The sequence below is a fragment of the Pelobates fuscus genome, chromosome 2, assembly GCF_036172605.1.
Source record: "Pelobates fuscus isolate aPelFus1 chromosome 2, aPelFus1.pri, whole genome shotgun sequence".
In the NCBI taxonomy this organism is placed as follows: domain Eukaryota; kingdom Metazoa; phylum Chordata; class Amphibia; order Anura; family Pelobatidae; genus Pelobates; species Pelobates fuscus.
Window position 1 is genome coordinate 94,980,943 of NC_086318.1, and position 17,868 is coordinate 94,998,810.

General features: G+C 41.8%; 1 protein-coding gene across 1 annotated transcript in view; it reads left to right on the top strand.

The window, feature by feature from the left end:
- The window catches only part of HLTF (helicase like transcription factor), a 46,506-nt gene that overhangs the window by 9,123 nt on the left and 19,515 nt on the right, over window positions 1–17,868 (top strand). The window contains exons 3-13 of the mRNA XM_063441680.1: window positions 563–729; window positions 6,242–6,375; window positions 8,977–9,050; window positions 9,705–9,779; window positions 11,895–12,086; window positions 12,380–12,469; window positions 14,060–14,141; window positions 15,816–15,897; window positions 16,882–16,961; window positions 17,201–17,293; window positions 17,744–17,841. Of these exons, the coding sequence (XP_063297750.1) occupies window positions 563–729; window positions 6,242–6,375; window positions 8,977–9,050; window positions 9,705–9,779; window positions 11,895–12,086; window positions 12,380–12,469; window positions 14,060–14,141; window positions 15,816–15,897; window positions 16,882–16,961; window positions 17,201–17,293; window positions 17,744–17,841 (1,167 nt within the window). The remainder of the gene's footprint in view (window positions 1–562; window positions 730–6,241; window positions 6,376–8,976; window positions 9,051–9,704; window positions 9,780–11,894; window positions 12,087–12,379; window positions 12,470–14,059; window positions 14,142–15,815; window positions 15,898–16,881; window positions 16,962–17,200; window positions 17,294–17,743; window positions 17,842–17,868) is intronic.

Sequence of the window (17,868 nt, forward strand, 5' to 3'; positions counted from 1 at the left end):
AACTCTACTTCACTCCTCCCCATACATCTCTAGCCATAACCCCGTGATTACACTAAATCCAACCAGACACCTACCCTAATCTCAGCTCTAATGTGAATCCTATCCCTACCCTAATACTATCGCTAACCCTAAAACAGCCTTAAATTTAACCCAGCATTAAACCTTGCCCTAAGCTAATGCTATCCCTAACAATAACTGTAAACTTACCACTATTTCAGAGGCATACTCTCTGCTGAAATTAGTTACTCAATACAGCAGAGCTAAGTCTAGACACACTGTGAATAAATGGTAAAATAGATAGAATAGTAACTTTAAATTTTTATAGAAGATAGAAAAAAAATGTTTAAAAAACAAACGGTAACAACAAAAGACTGTATATTTATAGTATAACATTATCATAATTCTGCTATGCACTATTGTTCTGCTACCGTGTTTCTCAGAAAATAAGACATCCCCCGAAAATAAGCCTCATTTTTAAGGAAAGATTAACTGAATAAAAAATTATGTTCCTTGAAATTTACCTGGTTTTTTTTTTTTTTTTTATATATATACATTTTTTCAGGTAAACAACAATGAAATGGTTGCACTTCAGAGAGAACCAAACAACCAATACGACCGAAATGCAGTCAAAGTTAATAATATCAATGGTGAACAAGTTGGCCACGTTAAGAAAGAACTGGCTGCTGCTCTGTCATATATCATGGACAGTAAGTTAGCAAGGGTTGAAGGGTAAGTAGCAAGATCATTTTGGAATTCTCTATGAATCAATTGTTTTTTGTCTGCATTCACAATCTGTGTTTTATTTTTATTTTTTAGACTTCTAGACAAAATGCTATAAAATATATAAATTAAGGATTTTTGTACCACAATTTTAACTCTATTTGGATTGTTAGCAAGAAAAAACCTATATTATATTTCTTTTAACCCCTTAAAGGGAAACTCCAGTGCCAGAAAAACAATCAGTTTTCCTGGCACTGCAGGTCCCCTCTCCCTCCCATCCCCCAATCCCCGGTTGCTGAAGGGGTGAAAACCCCTTCAGTGACTTACCAGAGGCAGCGACATGTACCACGTCGCCGCTCCTCCTCTGCATCCGCTCCTCCTCGGCATCCCCATAGGAAAGCATTAAAAATGCTTTTCAAAGCTTTCCTATGGGGAATTGAGCGACGCTGGAGGTCCTCACATAGCGTGAGGACGTCCAGCGACGCTCTAGCACAGGTTTTCTGAGCTATGAAGGAGGAAGGGCCCTCTAGTGGCTGTCTAGTAGACAACCACTAAAGGTGGAGTTAACCCTGCAAGGTAATTATTGCAGTTTATAACAAACTGCAATAATTACACTTGCAGGATTAAGAGTAGTGGGCACCCAGACCACTCCAATGGGCAAAAGTGGTCTGGGTGCCTGTAGTGTCCCTTTAAAGACCAAACTTTCAGCCAAATTTACTTATACAAAGTAAAAATTACTTATTTTGTAAATCTTTCTTTTATTATGGCACGTGCATTATGGGGTACAGAATAGAAAGAGGAGGCATTGTGGGGTAACACAGGTTAATAATAACAAGATATGTAGTACACTCCTAAGAAAGACTGCCATATTTTTTATTTTTTTTTTAAACGTCATCTGAACAACAGAATGGTACAAGCTTGGTGAACTGAAGTAAATTAAAATAAAATAAAGAAAAGAAAGGAATTGATGCTTAACAGTGCTTGTCAAGTTCATGTTTAGGTTAATGAGATCGATATTTCGACAGCTTATGTTCTCGTATAGTTTACATGGTTTAACAAGATGAACACGTCAGGTAGGAGTAGTCAGAGGAGTGATAAAGAAGGAAACCCTGAAATGTACATTCCTAATATAAACAAGGCTATGCAGTGCATTGTATACTATATGTGTGTCCAAAGTGTGACAGAAGAACAGTGCACATTTTATACTGTTAAATAGCACAAATACAACAGATTATGAAGCCCCTGGCAACGATTGTGAACAAGGAGATGAGTACAAGTGTGTTTGAGAGAGTCCAGGTATGAGTTAAGCTTTACAGTCCCACTGTGTGTAACAATGCTATCCAGTTCAGTAAATGTGTTAAAGGCAGATCAACGACCAGGGTTATAACAGGCATGTAACATGGGGAACAGTGTGCCTTGTAGTATGGTGTGGTTGAGCAATAGCCTAACTTTCCGGTCCTCCTAATAACCTGGATGCAGAGGGTATTCATACGTGAAGGCTATCGCTATGGGGTATGTGTTCACGCCAGATCAAGCGTGACTAGCTTCCTCTAGTGGCGATGTTGTTAAGCAGTTGAGAGTTAGGTTAACCAGTCCTGCCAGCTCTCTGCGATGACATTCCCCAGGTAGGCCACAAGGTGTCGGACTCCCTGTCAACAGGGTTAGTGTGAGAGAGTATTGTAGTGTAACATGTTAATTAGCCTAGGTTATACGTAACTGGTGAACTAGGAAAACATTTGATCATTAAAATGTTTGCTATGTAGTATGCAATGAGGCTAAGGCTTGGCATGTCATTAGCGAATCCAGCGCCAGTTTGGTAAAGGGTTGAACATTTGTCCAGTGACAAGTGTGCTAAACAGGTGAGGGTTAAGGTAGCCATACATGCCCCGTTCACTGTCATGACATACCCCAGGAGGGCCATAAGGTGTCAGACTCCCTGAGAGCAGGCTTGGTGTAAAATATAGTCATAGGGTAACATGTTATTTAGCCTAAGTTATACATAAGTGGCAGCTGAGGAAACATACAGTTATTAAGGCTGTGTTAAACATTATGTGGTGAGGTTAATGCATGGCATTTGTATATCTAACATCAGTGTGGGAAGGATGTTACACTTGCATCGATCTGTAGGAGTCCAGGGTGATGGGCATTTCAGTTATCAACTTGGGCCCTCAGCCTACCCCACTGGGTGGGATGGCGTTGCTAGGAATGAGAGTCAGTCCATCAGGTTGTGGGGAGAAGTCCTCTGTAGCCCCGAGATGTGTGGGGAGACTTCCTTGTTCTCGCGCTTGGTTGGGATACTGTCCAGCTTCTCCTGTTTGCCTGTTCAGGCCAGCCGGTCGCTTGGCCCGTTGTGCTGCGATTTTCCTCCTAGGTCCAGGTCGCTCGAATGCCTTTCGTCTTCGGCCCGAGGCTTTGGCGGGGGCCCGCACCACATGTCCATTAGCCCCATCGTCAGGGCCGTGGGCCCAGGGTTCCACCGGGTCCCGGCTTTCTCCCTGGGTGTATGGGTGGTGGTGGAGAGCTACCTCCTGGTGAGCTCCCAGCTCGGAAGAAGAGTGAGGCTGTTTACTAGGTGTGTGGAGGGTTCGCAGCGCCCTGCGGCTTCGCTCCGGTGGTCGTTTCCCTCTCGCGTGTTTGCGTACAGGCAGAGGACATTTGCGTCTGCGGTGCCATCTTGGGGCGCTGTGTATTTGAGTGGTAATTCGCTTGCAGCTAGGTTGCTTGGGTGTCTCGGTACTCATGTGTGCGCTTGGAGTGGGCTGCCATGCCCGAAGCTCCAGCTTTGCCCAGAAGACTGCATTGAGCCTGGCTGTGAAATCCAGCACTGTCGTGTGGCATTCTGTCGTCTCATCTGGTGCGTTTGCCGCCGCCATTTTGAGTAGGCCACGCGCTCGGCTGCCCCGGTGCTGCGGGTCGCCGGGCTGTGTGTTCAGCCTGTGGTCGCTTCTTCGTTCGCTTGATGTGGACCGAGATGACCCCTATCAGTCCATAGGGGGGGGGTTGGAGGGGAGGTTCTGTGTTCAGGTCAGACAGCGTGGGGAGCGGCCGCCTCCCCACTGCTCGATCTCCGGTGGGCCTCATGTTGTTTTGTCGGGTCCTGGGGGATTACAGGCTTGGTTTAGGTATCTGGCGGTTCCCCGGGTGTCCTCGTCACGATGGCTTATCTCCGGTGTGTGGCTGTGCCGTGTTTGTCATGGGATTACCCCGATAAGTGCCAGATTAAGCGGGAACCGCTCAGCTCGGATGACCGTAAAAATTACTTAGTATCTCCTCTCCCGTGCCTCGTTAGTGGGGGCTATTAAACTGAACGGGGGACCTATTGGCCCCCACCCCTAAGCGGCGGGTGGGGCCCTAAATAACAACCATAAGGGGGGGGGGGGGACATATAAAATAAAAAAAACTGGAGCACAAAAAAAAAAAGAGGGGGGGGGGAGGAATCCTGATGCTAGAAAATAATCCATCTTCACCCATGGAGGGCACGGCGCAGAATGAGCTCCGCAGAGAGCTGAAAGGCTTATAAAGCCTTTCCATGCCCTGCAATTAGGCTTAGAGCGCTCTGATTGGTTGGTTTAAGCCAACCAATCAGAGTTCTCTGACAGGCTTGAAATCCAACCAAATTCCAAAGAACTTTCCCACGCTGTGTAAAATGACACAGAGAACTCTGGTTGGATTTCAAGCTCCATGGGTGAAGATGGATTATTTTTTAGCGTCTGGTTTTTTTTGTTTTTTTTTCTTTGGCGCTCAGGGTTTCATTTAGGGCTCCCACCCACTGCTCATGGGGCTCCCACCCACTGCTCATGGGTGGGGGCCTGGGGGACAGTAGCCACACCCCCTCCCTCTCTTTTTTTTATTTAGGGCCCCCACCCGCCGCTCAGGGGTGGGGGCTAGGGGAAGGACAATAGGTCGTTGTCCCCCTACATTTTCATTTAGGGCCCCCACCTGCTGCTCAGGGGTGGAGGCTGCGGGGGAGGACAATAGGTTCCTCCCCCCCCCATATTGTTATTTAGGGCCCCCACCCGCCACTCAGGGGTGGGGGGGGACAATAGCCCCCCGATTTTTATTTAGGGCCCCCACCTGCTGAAGAACAGATCCTGACAGAGGGAGAGAAGAGGAATCGATTAAAGAAAGGTAAGTTACGGGATTATAGCACAGATTTTGTGAGGTGAGGACCTCCAGCGTCGCTAAAATCCCCATAGGAAAGCATTGAAAGCATTTTCAATGCTTTCCTATGGGGAGGTCTAATGCGCGTTCGGCATGATCAGTCTTCCCCGCCGGCTGACGTGGTGATGGGGAGGAGCGTGGGCGGACCAAGAAGCAGTGCCGAGGGACATAGTCGCTGCCTCTGGTACGTCACTGAAGGGGTTTTGACCCCTTCAGCAACCGGGGATGGGAGGTGGGAGGGAGAGGGGACCTGCAGTGCCAGGAAAACTGATTTTTTTACTGGCACTGGAGAGTCCCTTTAAGATCACATTATTCTTGTAATCAGTCTCTGTTTAACAAAAGCATTTTTTTTTATAGCTAGCGCTAGAGTAGATTTGATTTAAACCACTAGTCAACAAGACTGAATTTAAGTAATGATTTTTAAATGGAAATATTAATTCTTGCTACTTGTTATAATCGTTCATGTTTGCAACCAGATGAAGATTCATACTTATAATAATAAATGTTCAGATTAGTTTAACAGTTAATCAGATCTGATTTTGTTATATACCATTAGAAATATATAGGTAGTTCAAAAGCTTTAACTTGCCTCACTCTACAGACTGAAAAGAACAAATTTTTGATTTATGAAGCAAAATATGATTGGTTTTTTTTTTCTCCATATTTACCTGCTTTTTTATTATGCTTGCCAAAACCGCTCCCGGGTGGTCTCTGATCTAACCAATCAGTGTCCTATCCCTGGGGATGCTGGACAAGTGTATTTAGCATACCTGACAGATTTACACATGTGCCGTTGGAAAATCTCTTCAACGTTCAGCATCCTGGCGGAGGGAGCCGTTCAATGCCTATGGCGATTTTCAGTATAGTTTTAAAGCACTAGCTTATTGTAACAATGACAGACCTGCCTTCTTCATCTTCTCATATCTGCCATGTTATCACTATGAAAAATATATCTTAAAGGAAAGTTAATCTCCACTGTACAACACCAAACAGAATTGGCGTTACCAGTAGAGACAAACTCTCCCTGTACCAAAGGGAGACTCCAGGGGCTTAACCCCAAACTAGCTCATAGTAGCTGTCTGCAATATTGCTTTGACTAAGAATGATATATTATCATCATCCAGGGTTAATGTTCTTTCTATCTACTTTCTAATTTTTCTATATTTAGCCCTTTCATAATATATGTACTAATAGATTCTTCCTAGACTACATTATCCTTTCCAGGGATACTCAGTTCGATACATCTGTCTCTTGACAAGTGTATGTTCTGTGTTTCTCCCATGTTATCACTATGGTCATAAAATGATGAGAATTATGAAATTGATCTGTTTTGTGTTGAGTGAGTTTGTTGTATTTTTAGGGTGGTGCCATATGGAGCCAATAATGCATTCACTATGCCAGTGAATCTGAATTTTTGGGGAAAACCAGAAAACAAACAGGCAGTTTTAGACAGAATGAAAATCCATGGATATAAGCTTGGACCTCTTCCTGCAAGTAAGAACTATGTTAATAGATGGACTGTTAAATATCTAAAACTAAGCCCACGATTTGGTAAAGATTCTACATGTTCATGCTTTTCATATTCTCTGTAGCTTCACTAGTCATTAGTCTAAGACAGAGTCTCTAGTTATCGTCCAACATAATTAATCTCATTGACGAGCAATTTTGTAAACTAACCTAATACAGATACTTTTGATATTCTATCCTCCAAATACCTTCTTACCTCCACACTGACACATACAAGACACTGACAGAGTTAGATACAGGGGACACTGACACATTAACTCACAGAATATACTGAAACACACATATTTACACCCAGCGTACACTGACACATCTATATACACACACAATGGAAACTAACACCACAAACATTTACACACAAAGGAAACTGGCACGCACACATTTACACACGGAGGACACTGACAGACGCATGCACATTTACACACAGAGGACACTGACACACATTTACACACACAGGAAACTGACATACACATTTGCACACAGAGGACACTGACACATACATACACATTTACAGACAGAAGACACTGACACACACATTTACACACAGGAAACTTACACACACTCACTGATTTGACACACACTGACAGACAAACTTACTGACACACTGGAGTCACGTAATAACCAGGCTCTCAGTGAGGGAACAGTGCTGGAAGATCGTGAACAGTACAACTGCCTCTCCACCTCCATTCTCACTCCACCGGCTGTCTCCTGAGGGGGAACTAAGGTGGCCCTTGGCATGCCTCCTGCCTTAGGTGCGCGTACGACCTAGAGCATGCGTACCATGAGTTGTGAAACTAGGCTCAACAACAAGTCTACACCCTGATCCCTACCGCCTACTAGTGGACGATTCGGGACTTCAGGTGGGTGGTGGTGGATTCTGCGGAAAATGCCCAAGATGCGCATGCCAACTGGGGAGATTCTTTCAACCTTGCTGTAAGCCCTCTTAGGCCGATGAGGGGAGCAAAGATCTCCCTCACCGTTGGCTCCAGCAAAGGAAAAGAAGGGCCTGGGGGGCCCTGTGTTCCTCCAGCGAGCAGTCGGAGAGTTGCCGCACATTACCATGGCAACGCCCTGATACAGTGCTGTGCACGGACGACGACAGTGGAGTCTGCCTTCATCCGGAGGAGCTGCAGACTAAAGTGAAAGTGCCATCACTGGACCACCAGGGCTTGCAACGTTATGTGGGAGACATTAAGATGGATTTGCACATCTCACCCACCTATACAAAACATAGACCCTATGCACACACTACACTCCTCACACACACATATACACACTGCCCCCCTTACACCACACACACTACCCCCCTTACACCACACACACACACTACCCTCCTCGCACACACACACTGCCCCCTCTCACACCCACACTGCACCCTTCTCGCACACACTGTCTCCTCATGCAAACACACTGCTCCCCTACAAATCCCTACACTTCCTTTTTTTAAATAGTGATATAATGTAACTACCACAACAAGAGGACAGTCTTAAATTAGAGGGGCAAAGGTTTAAAAATATCAGAAGGTATAACTCTACTGAGAGGGTAGTGGATGCATGGAATAGCCTTCCAGTTGAAATGGTATAGGTTTACACAGTGAAGGAGTTTAAGCATGCGTCGGATATGCATAAGGCTATCCTAACTATAAGATAAGGCCAGGGACTAATGAAAGTATTTAGAAAATTGGGCAGACTATATGGGCCGAAATGGTTCTTATCTGCCGTCACATTCTGTTCTATGTATACGACAGTGTGTTCCAGGTCCCGCCAATGTCCAGCAACTTCGCACAGCCGTTGAAGTGGAGTGGACCAACATACCACAGGCCACAATCAACAACTTGATCAACTCTATGCGAAGGAGATGTGTTGCACTGCGTGAGGCAAATAGTGGTCACACCAGATACTGACTGGTTTTCGTACCCACCCCCTAAATCCTGCCAATACAGTAAAACTGCACATTTTAGAGTGACCTTTTATTGTGGCCAGCCTAAGGCACACCTGTGCAATAATCATGCTGTCTAATCAGCATCTTGATATACCACATCTGGGATGTGAATGAATTATCTCGGCAAAGGAGAAGTGCTCACTAACACAGATTTTTGAACAATATTTGAGAGAAATAGGCCTTTTGGGTACATTGAAAAAGTCTTAGCTCTTTGAGTTCAGCTCATGAAAAATAGGGGAAAAAAACGAAAGTGTTGCGTTTTTAATTTAGTTCAGTGTAATTTATAAGTAAGAAGTACTCCTTGTCTATAGATTCTAAAATGAATTATATACCCCATTCCTATATGCTGAAATAGAGACCACCACCCCCTACTGTTTCGAGGCAGTCCCAGATTTGCAGTATTGTAGACTTGGTGTCAGAGCTTAAACCTGGTTGCTGTTGTATTTGAGATATTACATATGTATATAACAAAAGCCCTGTATTAAGATGGGATTATTTTATGAGTAAATGTTACATGGAAGTCACATGTGTTTGAGTCCATTTAACCATCTATGGTATTTCATGCATTATTCCCAGATTGGAATTACACTGTACACAGTCTGATTAATTTTTATGTTTTACTCTTTTAAGGTTCACCAGCTTTTGCATCTGGCCCAAGTTTCAAAGCGCCAGGTCTTCAAGCTGTGCAAATGACTACTGAACAGGTGTGCTTAATTCTAAATTACATTGTTAAATGGACACTCTACAGCTTGAATGGGCAAAAAACAAGTATTATTCACTGTTTAGTATACATACACCCAATCCATGCATGCGTTTTTCATGTATGTATTCATTGGGGTATATCTTTTACCCCCAGCCCTTGCAATCCCTCCCCTTTTTTTCCTGGAAGAGACTAGCAATCACTTCATGGGAAAATAGCCTATAAGTGGCTTCTCATTGAGAATCCTCAGACCTCAGACGCACATTGAGGAGAGCTTCAGACAAAAAAGTATACAGATAAGGCATGCACACTCAAGTAGAACGAGCCTGCCACTTCCATTAGTGACAAAAGGAAGAAGCAGAAGTTCCTGGCTGTGAGATGGATTCTCATAGATATCAGCACTTTTATAAACTATGGTTAAAATACTCCTCACCCATAAAGCACTTCAGCGAGTGGAGTGGTCCTTTAATGTTTGATAATATTAAGCATTTTATAACATAGCTATAGTGCTTCTGTTGCTTAGAGTTACTGCATTTGAAAGGCATTTTTTTATTTTATTTTTTTATTCTTTGGACCAATTAAAGAACACAATCTTATTCCATGATTATGCTGCTCAATATTTGCATGATTAAAGAAAACCTTTTGTCTTTATTTGTAGCTGAAGACTGAGTTTGATAAAATGTTTGAAGATCTGAAGGAAGATGACAAAACTAAAATGTTAGAACCATCAAAGGTAATTTTGCAGTTGTGGTGCAGTAAGTTGTTTATTAACATTTGTCTGTCTGTAGCCTCTGAGATGCCGCTCATTGAAAAGTGTTAAAGTGTTCGAAAACTCTTCTGCAATGTTACCCCTATCCTATTAATTACAATCCTTTTTTTTAACTTGTCATCCTCAAGGGTTTGAAGAGGTTGTGATGAGAAATATGCTTAGTTTATGTGTTGGGAATGAACCATGTTTCAGTATTGTGGAGATGAATACTCCAACTAGCTCAGTAGTACTTGTCATTAATATTTGTTATCTAAGTTGCAATTTTGTGGGGGGGTTTCTGTGTTTATTGCATTTGTTCACTGTTTTAAAAAATATTGTTATCGGGGGGCGGGGCCTAACCGTCATGGCGGCAAGACGTGTCTCTCAGGAGCTCCCGCTCAACGATACCGTAACAAGCGACCTACAGCAGTGTCTCACGGCAAAAACGAAGGCAAAATACACCCACAGGCTGCCTGCAACTGAGGGCATGCAGGGAGAGGGTGAGAGACCCACTCGAGACCCGCCGACGCGACGACCGACCGTGAGGCCTGGCAAACAACGGGCGGGAGAGACGGCCGCTCTCCCAACCCAGAGACGCTCAGACGACAAGCCCTGCTACCCCCCCCTCTGGACCGGCGGGGGAGATCCCGGTCCACCCAGCGGAGACAACTCAAACCAGACCTCGCAAGCAAAAGGCGAGTGCAGAGCTTTGCCCAAGATGGCGGACACTGCAGGCACTGAGAGCCCCACAGACGCTGTATCTGATGTCCTAGAAAGGATCAACGGACACTTTGCACAGTTCTGGAAGCGGCTGGAGCACAGGCTACGCCAACCCGCCCTGCCACGCAGCACTGAGCCGTGCACACAGAACCCGCGACCGAACACGCGGCCGGTGGCCCAGCACCAGGACACCCGTGCAACACCACGGAAGGCGAGCAAGCCTCACGTGCAGCAGAGTCACTCACACACAGGCTTCAGGCAAGCCATCCAAACTAGGCACAGCAGAAGGGGTCCCTTGGTGGCGTCGAGCCCCGGAAAGAAAATCTACATGTCACAACACCCTGACCCTCATCTACAGGGAGACAGGCTGCAACATGGAGGAGGCCCTGAGTGGAACCCAGAAAGCAACCCCCTAGACATCTGCATGGCCCAGATGGTGAGCATAAGCGGCTATCACCGAGCGGAGCCCAGCCAGGGCATTGGGTGAAGACACCACGACAAGGGGACTGCCTGTCACCGGGTGGCCGACAGATGAGACGAGCTTGACATACCTACCACTGCAATCTGAACGAGGTGCACCGCACCTGCCTACTCACGTGACTTTCTTTTGGTTTTACGTTGATTCTTAAGCACTTGCTTTCCTTTTATTTTCTTTTATTTTCTTAAGCATACCTTACTTAGCCAATTGTGTGAGCCTGCAAATGTTGAGCTACTGCCTAGTCTTGGGACTCATATGCTTACTGTTCATTCGATGTTACCTGATAAGTACCACTAGCATGCCTCTGTGCTGCACCTTAAAAGTGTGACACAGGACTTAGTACTACACAAGACATATCCTGACTATGCAATCACCATGTCTGCTATATTTTCTGTTTATATGACCCACTCATGATTCTAATATAGGAACAAGCATTTATATGTTCTCTTCAGTCCACTCTACATAGCTGTACTCAGTTTAAGTTAGTTGATAACCTGTCTTGAAGAAACCCTGTCTTTAAGCTCTGTTTCAATGTATTAAGCAACCTCTATGCCTTAGATTGTATTAGATTACTGTCATGGCAACATAACTACAGTCTGGTGTGCAACTAGTTAAATCAAACGCAATCTTAGCATGTTATACCATATAGCGACATCGATTAGCTTGATATTTTTATGTAACATCAAACAAAAACAAAAAGTGCATTGTTTATCTACCCACCACTGTTACTAATGTCTTGAAATCAGCATATGGAATGTCGTTGGGGTACCATATGTATGCATGTAACCAATATACGCACCGCAAAAATAAAGAATTTAAAAAAAAAAATTAAAAAAAAATATTGTTATCTGCATAATTGGATTCCTTATCATTATTATTATTTTCTTTTTTTTTTGGTGCAGGCTGTAGGGACAGTCTTACTCCCCCATCAAAAGCAGGCTCTATCTTGGATGGTTTCACGTGAGAACAGTAATGACTTGCCACCATTTTGGGAACAAAGAAATAAATTCTATTACAACACACTTACTAATTTTGCTGAAAAAGAAAAGCCTGAAAGTATCAGAGGAGGAATTCTCGCAGATGACATGGGCCTGGTATATATTCTAGTTTGACTAATGTGTAATTTACTGCAGTATAGATGGCAGACGTCCTGTGTGCTTTATTCTTCAATGACTTAATACAATGCTATCCATCATTTATGTAATAGATCTATACATAGCTTGCTCTACTGCGTAGACTGACATATTTGCAAAGTGCAGCTGTCTCATCCTTTGCCTCTTCCTCTGTTACAATCTTAAACACTTTTCCAGAACTTTCACATAATCCTGCTCTAAAACAGTACTTGATGTTACGAATATTAAATGTTAATCATTTTCTTTCATTCTAGGGCAAAACTCTTTCAGTCATTGCCTTAATTCTTACAAATTTTCACAATGGACAACCATTTCCAACTGGGAAAAGCAGACAACTTAAAAAGGTTGGTAAGGTTTATACATAGCTTTATGTGTTTATTGCTCTCTTGCACTTTTAGGGGCAGCTTTGGAGAACCCCTCCCCCCCCCCCCCTTTTTAAAAAATAAATAAACCATTTTCACTTTTTATTTAATCTTCAATACGTAATTGGAGAATGTTCATTTCCCTGGTCAATTTTCCACAAATCCTGGTTTAGTAAATAAACCCAATTGTATAGGATTATAGTTGGTAGCTATCATGTAAACAAGGAAAAAAACATACAAGCTAATATTATAGTATAGCCACTATCAAAGATGAAAAGGAAGCATACATTAACCCTTTGGATGTTTGAGTTTTGTCCATTGGGAATTACAATTTAAATGAACAATCCAAGCACCATAACCACCGCAGAGTGCTGAGAGATGTACTTAAATCAAATGTATATTCCAAGGAACAAAAAGAAAGAAAACAAATATAGAGCAGGTGATCCCAAATATAGCAAGATCTTTTGTGTAGATATATTTAGATGCACTTACTAGAGACAGAGCCCTTAATCTTGGCTCTGATCGCAATGTACGTGTGATATGTCTGCTACAGGTACCGCAATGTGGCACACTGGACAAACCAGATGGATCTTACATGCACAAACAAAGGTCTTGGCACACAAAGTATGTCCATGGCATGCTTAATTAAGGATCAGAGTAAGCAACATTTCAGCGGAACAAGTTTATAAACACTTTAAATTTATTACACACAGAAATATATCATACATTTAAAATCAATACGCTTAAACTCCGGGTCTCCTGGATGTCTATATGCTCCCGTAGTTTGGAATAATTGAATGGTTAAATCAGTGGCTATATAGCAGCGTCTTAATATTATATGAAGTCCTTGTTTGTTGCGTACTTTTGGTTATATGGTGTCAGAAGTGCCCTGGACCTTCCCATGGTAAGTAGTTAAACTATTTTAGTAGAGTTTGGTAACTTATCTGGGTCCCACAGGGCCCTTCTTTTGCCACAGCCTTTGCATCTAGTCTTCTCCTACAGGAGAATCCAGTTAGCTCGTCATAGACCATAGAGAACCAGACTCACTGGCTGAAAGCTTCTTGTAGGACCTAGGTAATTTGTCAAACTGATAAAATGGTTTGACTACTTACAGTTATATGCCGCAATGGCTCTCCGGGCACCATTTCCTCTACTGTGGGCAGTAGCGGTTATGGTGTTTGGGATGTTCCACGAAAGGGACACTATAGTCACCAGAACAACTACAGCTTTATGTAGTTGTTCTGGTGAGTATAATCATTGCCTTCAGGCATTCAGAGAAAAGGCAGTGTTTACATTGCCCCTAGGGACACCTCCAAATGGCCACTCCTCAGGTGGCCACTGGAGGTGCTTCCTGGCTCAGTGCTGCACAGTAGGACATAGTGCCGTTCAGCGTCTCCACACTCTGTATGGGGACGCTGAATCTTCCTCACTGCATCTTTATTTTGATTGGCCAAAACTGTTTCTGGCCCCGCCCCCTTGCCAATTTCAGTCAATCCAATGCTTTCCCCACGAGTAAAAAGGAAAGAAAAAAACAATAATAATGACAATTTTTGTTGTATAATTTGTGCTCAGGAAAGTCATTGTGGTGAGATGTATGGAGAATGTGTACCGTCTCAAAAGCAGAGTAAAGGTAAGGCACAAAATTTTTATACACGTATCTAAATTGTTCATTATGTATACTATTTAATGTTACTTTTTCTTTTGGCCAATCTTTTATAGTATTTATTGACTGAGCATGTCAGCTGATGCACTCAGCCAACTAATGCAGTCCACCAATGGATGGAATTTATATTACTACTGTGGAAGTGTAACTGTATTTTGAGCCAGGGGCCAGGCCACAAGCAGCGGAGGGACCCTCAGTTTGTATTACACTGCTCAAAAAGGATTTCACACAGAACAATCAACTAGGCATGATCGCACCAGTGGACTGAAGTATTTGTGGTGCATAGATTGTTCATTTAATGGGACACTATAGTCACCAGAACAACTATAGCTTAATCATTCCCTGCTTTTTTTATAAGCTAGGGACACCTCTAGTGGCCACTCCTGAGATGGCCAATGGAGGTGCTTCCTGGGGCAGTGCTGCCGCTCAGCGTCTCCACGCTCTGCATTAAGACTTTGAATTTTCCTCAAGACTTTTCTGCCGATTCCAGCCAATCCAATGCTTTTCCTATGGTGATGTCACCAAGGAGGCGCATCAGCGCTGGAAATAAGGTAAGTTTTAACAAGCAACCTAAATGGTGGTTTTAACACTAAAGGGTCAGGAATACATGTTTGTTTTCCTGACCCTATTCCTTTAAATATTTTTGTAGGTATGTCTTTAGATACAGCTTTGCAGCAATATAACCACTACAAAAACCTGTAGTGTTTATGATGCTCTGAATGAATGTCCTTTTAAATGTGGTAGTTCATCTGTATTCTGCATCTTTGTAGTGAGAATCTTTAGATCCTATGATTACTTTACCTTTTTTGTCAGTATTAAGCCATTTTACAGGATATGAAACATATTCTCCATAGACACTATAAAACAAATTCAAGTTGCTTTATAATAGCAATATGAAGGCAAATTTCTCCTCCAGTCACCAGACCTTTTTTAAATTTTCCTTCAAGGAGCTGAAGGCTCTGCTGTGTTACATACCACTGAATCCTATTCATGACTTGCATGACAGCACTGAAGCTGTTCTGCAGGCAAACTGTGCTTCTCTTCATACTCAGGTCTTGTTAAAGGGATGCTCTGGACCCCTAAAGCACTTTCATTTTCTGAAGTGCTTTATGTGTGACTTGTGTGTACTCTTTTTGTAAAATGAAAAAAAAAAAAAAAAAAAAAAAAAAAAGTGTAGATTTAAATAAAAATGTTGACTTGTATAAGTTAACCTTGTTACACTCCCCTGTCTTTCAAGCAGACAAAATGTTTTGTTACTTCCTGGTTTGTTTAGCTCAGTGGAGCTAAACTCAAGAGACAGGCAATTGCTTTTATCACCTGCCTTGCAAAGACTTCTCATTGAACTGCATAGGGAAGTGTGTGATAGGACAGTTGCAGAAAGCCTGGATGAGAAAGAAGGGGAGGACTTGCAAAGACAGCAGACAAAAGATCTGCAGCTTTTGCAAGCTGTTTTTATTTGTATCCCCAATTAAATAAATACACAGTTAAATGCATACATGTTTTTATTTTGATGTATATGTGCTATACAGATATTTGTATTTTTTTATTTGGTCAGTGGATTGTCCCTTTAAGATAGTGTAATACACTTCTGTTCTTATGTCTCCCTATTGTAGGTTTCATGTCTTGCCTCTATATTTCCACATTAAACATATTTTTCTTTTAAAGCAGGAAAAAATGAAAGTCTTATGAGCAGGAGAGACAAAATGGATCCATGCCCATCTGATAAGTCAAGCAGTCGTCCTAAAAGGTGGGACATTTTATATCTTTCCTCAAATAAAAAAAACAAAATAGCAATAGCCTATTAATGAAATTGATCATTACAATTATTATATTGCTATAGATTATTATATATATATATTTTTTATTTATTTATTATTATTATATATTTTTTTAATAAAGATTCAATAACAGGGTGATTCCAATCAGCACATACGAGCTTTTATTTCTTTTCTGTTTTCAATTGTATTCACAACATAATCCCAATAACACATATTCAACTTTCAAATTCTCACCAGACACTTTCAAGGGCTAGAATTTTATTATACTATTATTTTAATGATGAGCACTGATAGAGAGATCCTCAGTTTGGGGGCTGTTAATCAAACCTTTGGACAATTTTGAAACTCAATATTATTTTACCAAAAATGCAAAATCCAGGGTGCACAAAAGTAAACACCAACACACAGTGAGATATACTTATGACAGGCAAAACCTGATGGTACACTTCTGATTAGTTTGTCATATTTTAGCATAGCCAGTGCACTTGACGTTCTGTAGCCTTCAACCTGTGATGTAGTTTAAAAGCCTGTGATTTATTGGCAAAGGACTTGCAATGTATTTTCAAGATCCTTGTGGAAACTTAACAAGACAATGTAACTTTCTGATGCTGCCTTACTTCATATAAAAGCTGGTAACTATGTACAATAAAAAAATTAAAGTACGTTTTTAAAGTCATGATAACGCACCCTGGATTAAGTATTTTTGTGATATTGTATTTAGTGTCTTGTGCGTGACTGTAGACACTAGGGTAGCTGCACTCTAACGTGTGTAACTAGTGCCAGTCCACCCATATTCTATAAATTTTCTTTGGTTTGTTATATTCAATATTATTTTAGGTTAGGTTTAAACGACCTAAAAGATGATTATATTATTTATTTTCAAATCACCCTATTCCTCAGTATTTTGGATTACAAATCTCTTGTGTATTTAATGTGCTGTTAATTTTCTCCAGGGAACAGCACAGAAAGGTCAAGTATACTTTTAGCAGTGATTCTGAAGATGGTGGCGAGTCGATACCTCGAAAAATCAAAGGTAAGTGACAAACAGAAAAACAAAAAATTACCTATGTCTGGTTTGTGTTAGGGTATTCCAAAGGCTATTCACTAAAATCGGAATGACCTGTTACTTAACGGGCAAAACCTTTTGGTGCTGTACAGGTCATTGCAGTGGGAATATGAGAAGACTCAAGGCCTGACTGTTTTGTTTTTTTTTGTTTGTTTTTTTACATTACTGTGCTATAATTGTTACTATTGTCTTTCACTTTTATTCAGCCTCTTCAGCTTGTAGCCTTCAAGACGACAATCAGTTTGCTATGGCTTTATTTGGGGGAACTCCAATTACGAAGAAAATATCAAAGAACAAAGGTATCTTGTTGCATGATCACATCGCAATATAGTGCAATCACAAGATTGCAAGTATTTATGTGTTTGTTAGATTATCAGCTGTTAAGGTAATACATTATTTTCCTTTGTTTTATATTTAAAATGTATATTTGTAAAATATAACTGCCTGCACAGATTGTTTTTAAAATTATGTGACAAGCTGCGAATTCTTATTGACTTTCAAGACCACATTGATTTCATACCACCCAATAAAAAATTAAGCCAATTGAATTTAAGCTTTCTGTTTTTTTTTAAAATGGGATGGGATTTAATCCCCAGCAGTGTCTTCCTTTAATTTAACCCATTTTAATGCGTTGCCTTTTAGGATGTTCTACAGTTCAGAGGTAAAGATAGGGCTGCTATGTATCTACTTTGCACTTTCTCTGCCGCCTCTATTGAATATCTGTATCTAAAAAAGACCTTACCCAACAGGAACTACTATCCCAAAAACTCTTTCAAGCGGTCCATCTGAGGAGCTACCCAGAACAACATTGATAATATGTCCATTATCTGTATTAAGCAACTGGATTGTGAGTATGATTAATTTTTTTAGCATG